The sequence below is a fragment of the Lactuca saligna genome, chromosome 9 (assembly GCF_052625555.1).
Source record: "Lactuca saligna cultivar CGN05327 chromosome 9, ASM5262555v1, whole genome shotgun sequence".
NCBI lineage: Eukaryota > Viridiplantae > Streptophyta > Magnoliopsida > Asterales > Asteraceae > Lactuca > Lactuca saligna.
The window spans coordinates 43,646,336-43,649,419 of record NC_136425.1 but is presented as its reverse complement, the minus strand read 5'-3'; the positions used below and the strand labels follow the sequence as shown (position 1 = coordinate 43,649,419).

Here is a 3,084-nt window from a genome sequence, read left to right as displayed (position 1 = left end):
ATCAAGCGCAGCGGTTTTCGGTCCTTAATATTGTCTTATATAGGTTTCATGTATAAACCCAATCAACGTCGTTCCAAATATAATTTGGTTTAGGGCGAGAGGAATAAAAGACCCTTAAAATACATGAATTTCATCAACTTTTTTATTTTTAATAATTCAATAATTGAAAGAAAATTACTTGTATTAGCATATATATATATATATATATATATATATATATATATATATATATATATATATATATATATATATATATATATATATATATATATATATATATATATATATATATATATATATATAATAAAGTCCATAAAATTCGAACCATTTTAAAAGATGGCTCTGGATGGTCGTCCCTATTGCTCACACTAAGGGACGAGCCTGAACCCAATTTGATACAATCGGTTCCGGGTAAAAATCAGGAGATGTCGTGAAGGTGATGAGACCAAATATATCATCTTCTTTAAATGGTTACAACTCATTGGTTTGAAAAAAATGCTATTAAAAATTTTCAACATGTAGTTTACTTTTTGTACTTTATTTTAAAAAACAAAATCAAATTATTTAATTACATATTGATTGAGTTACAAGTCTAAGAAGACGAGGTATCAAAACTAAATTGTTTTCAGTTTCAGGCTTTCAATATTATCTACTTGTACGAACTACATAAACACATATAACAGTTTCAATTGGGTAGTAGATCGAAAATCAAGACTAACATCGTGGTAGGCTAACTGTTCCGGTTATTGGTCCTTTTGAATCATCAACACAGGTTTCGGTTCCGACCCGATTCGGTTAATATGTTCACCGATATTGAACATGTGTCCAACATCACATGACACCATTATCTCAATTTTAAATTAATATTATAGGCTATTTTCTTAGGTGTATTAAATGTTTGAAAATGTCTTTTTTTTTCTCTAGATGTTAGGTTTTAAGTCTCGTATACACAAATATGTAGTTTATAAGTAGTATTTGGAAGACATGTTAGAAGTTTAAAAAAAAACAAATTTAAATTAATACGCAATTCGTTGCATTCTTCTGTTTTTACTAAAGCGAATTTTTAAGGAATAAACAGTTAATGATGCCCTTTTATTAAAATTACGTGTCAAATCTAATATTTTACTTTTTAAAATTAAATGTATTAAAAAACACACTCCCAATTGATTATTCAATATTCGGATAGGAGGTGTGCATGCATATATTGCATTAAATAAACAACATATTCCTCATGCCTCTTTATTATTAAATACTTACATCAAAGTCTTTTAACACACCCTTCCCATCACTCCCCATTTTTTCTCCACCTCTCTATCTCTTTCCTTGTGATCACCATTAATACCAAACCAACACACAGAATTAATAACCATACAAACCCCCTTCTACACCACTAGGGATCAACATCATGAAGTTTATTCCTTCTCTATTATTGCTCAACAAAAACAAAGAAACATGGCGATGGCCTTCTTGTAAGAACCCCAAAACCATGTCTTTTCGGATAAATTCTGGTGATATGATGTTTAAAACCGTCAATTCTGTCTTTTTCGACCCCAAATATACACATCCGGCTGAAGCAGAAGCAGAAATGACCACCCCAGATTCGTTCTTCACGAACTCGTCAGAATCTGCTAGTATATCATCGGAGTCCGAGGAGTACTTAAACACTAATGAGTACACCTCGGTTGAGAACATTGTTCGTGGCGCCAGGTCAGAAAGATTGTTTTTTGAACCTGGCCCAACTACTAGTTCGATTCTTGAAGGTAACAAACAATGTGTGGATATACTGATTGAGAGTAGTGGTGGTCGTCGTGATGACTGTGGTGGCAATGGTGATATACCATATAAAGAAAGTGTGGCTGTGGCGATTGAATCTGAGGATCCACATGGGGATTTCAAGAAATCTATGCAGGAGATGGTGGAGAACCATGGATTGAAAGATTGGGAGTGTTTGGAGGAGTTGTTAGGGTGGTATTTGAGGATGAATGGGAAGAACCACCATGAGTTGATTGTTGGGGCCTTTGTTGATTTGCTTGCCGGAATTTCTGGTGGCGATGGCAGCAGTGGCGGCAATGGTGGAACTGGTGGTGGTGGAGCTTCTTCTTCCGATCATTCTGTAGATTCTTTTGCTTCTGTGGCTTCTACTTTCACTTCACCCATCACTTCTCCTCCTTTGTCCAAACGTGGTGGTGAGAAGGAGATTATTGAGGAAGGCAAAATAGTCATTAATTAATTATTTATTTAATTACCCAGCTTCGATATTTTCTAAGATATAGAATTAACTTGTATTTGTATATAATATATATATATATATATATGTAGGATGATCATTTCAATTCCCTGATTCTGGGTTGTTTCACAATAAGATTGGGATGTTATTTATCACATATTAACGGTTGGATATCATCATTTCGATCCACTAAAAAGTCTATATAACTAAGTTGTATTTTATCTACCACAGATGAAACATAAAATTTAGAAACTTAAATTGTAAATGAAAAACGATAAATGGGTCAAAACTCAAAGGAACCATATTTATCTTAGTATATTTTAAATCACTTTGTTAAAAGAAAATTTATTATTTTAAAAGTTATGTTTGTGTCGTCAAACTTTTTTTCTTGAGTATTGTATTTTTTTCCCAAATTATTTATCATAGATAAAGTTGAAATAAATCTAAGTTTTAAAAAAATATAAAAACAAAGATATATATATATATATATATATATATATATATATATATATATATATATATATATATATATATATATATATATATATATATGTTGTTTAGGTTAGAAGATGTCTGAAGAGATTAGAAGATTTTGATCAACATTTGTGCCAAGAAGAGGACGTGCTGACCATTTAAGGTTTGCAATCTTCAGAAAGACAAACATTCTGCGAATACTAATGTTTGCGCGTGGTCTATGCGGTGCAGACAAAAGAGGTCAAGAAGATATTCAAACAATAAACAAACAACATCTTATTGTTTTTATTATATTACTAGATTATAATCCGTAGAAACAATTATTTGTATGTTTAAAATTATTATATATACAAAATAAATATTAAATGTAAATAAAAAAAGTT

General features: G+C 31.0%; 1 protein-coding gene across 1 annotated transcript; it reads left to right on the top strand.

Annotated features, from left to right (window-relative positions):
* Positions 1-1,289: 1,289 nt before the first annotated feature.
* On the top strand, positions 1,290-2,333 carry OFP13 (ovate family protein 13). Its single transcript, XM_078975490.1, has one exon. It carries the CDS (start codon positions 1,406-1,408, stop codon positions 2,228-2,230), a length of 825 nt encoding a protein of 274 aa, XP_078831616.1. The 5' UTR covers positions 1,290-1,405; the 3' UTR covers positions 2,231-2,333.
* Positions 2,334-3,084: the final 751 nt, after the last annotated feature.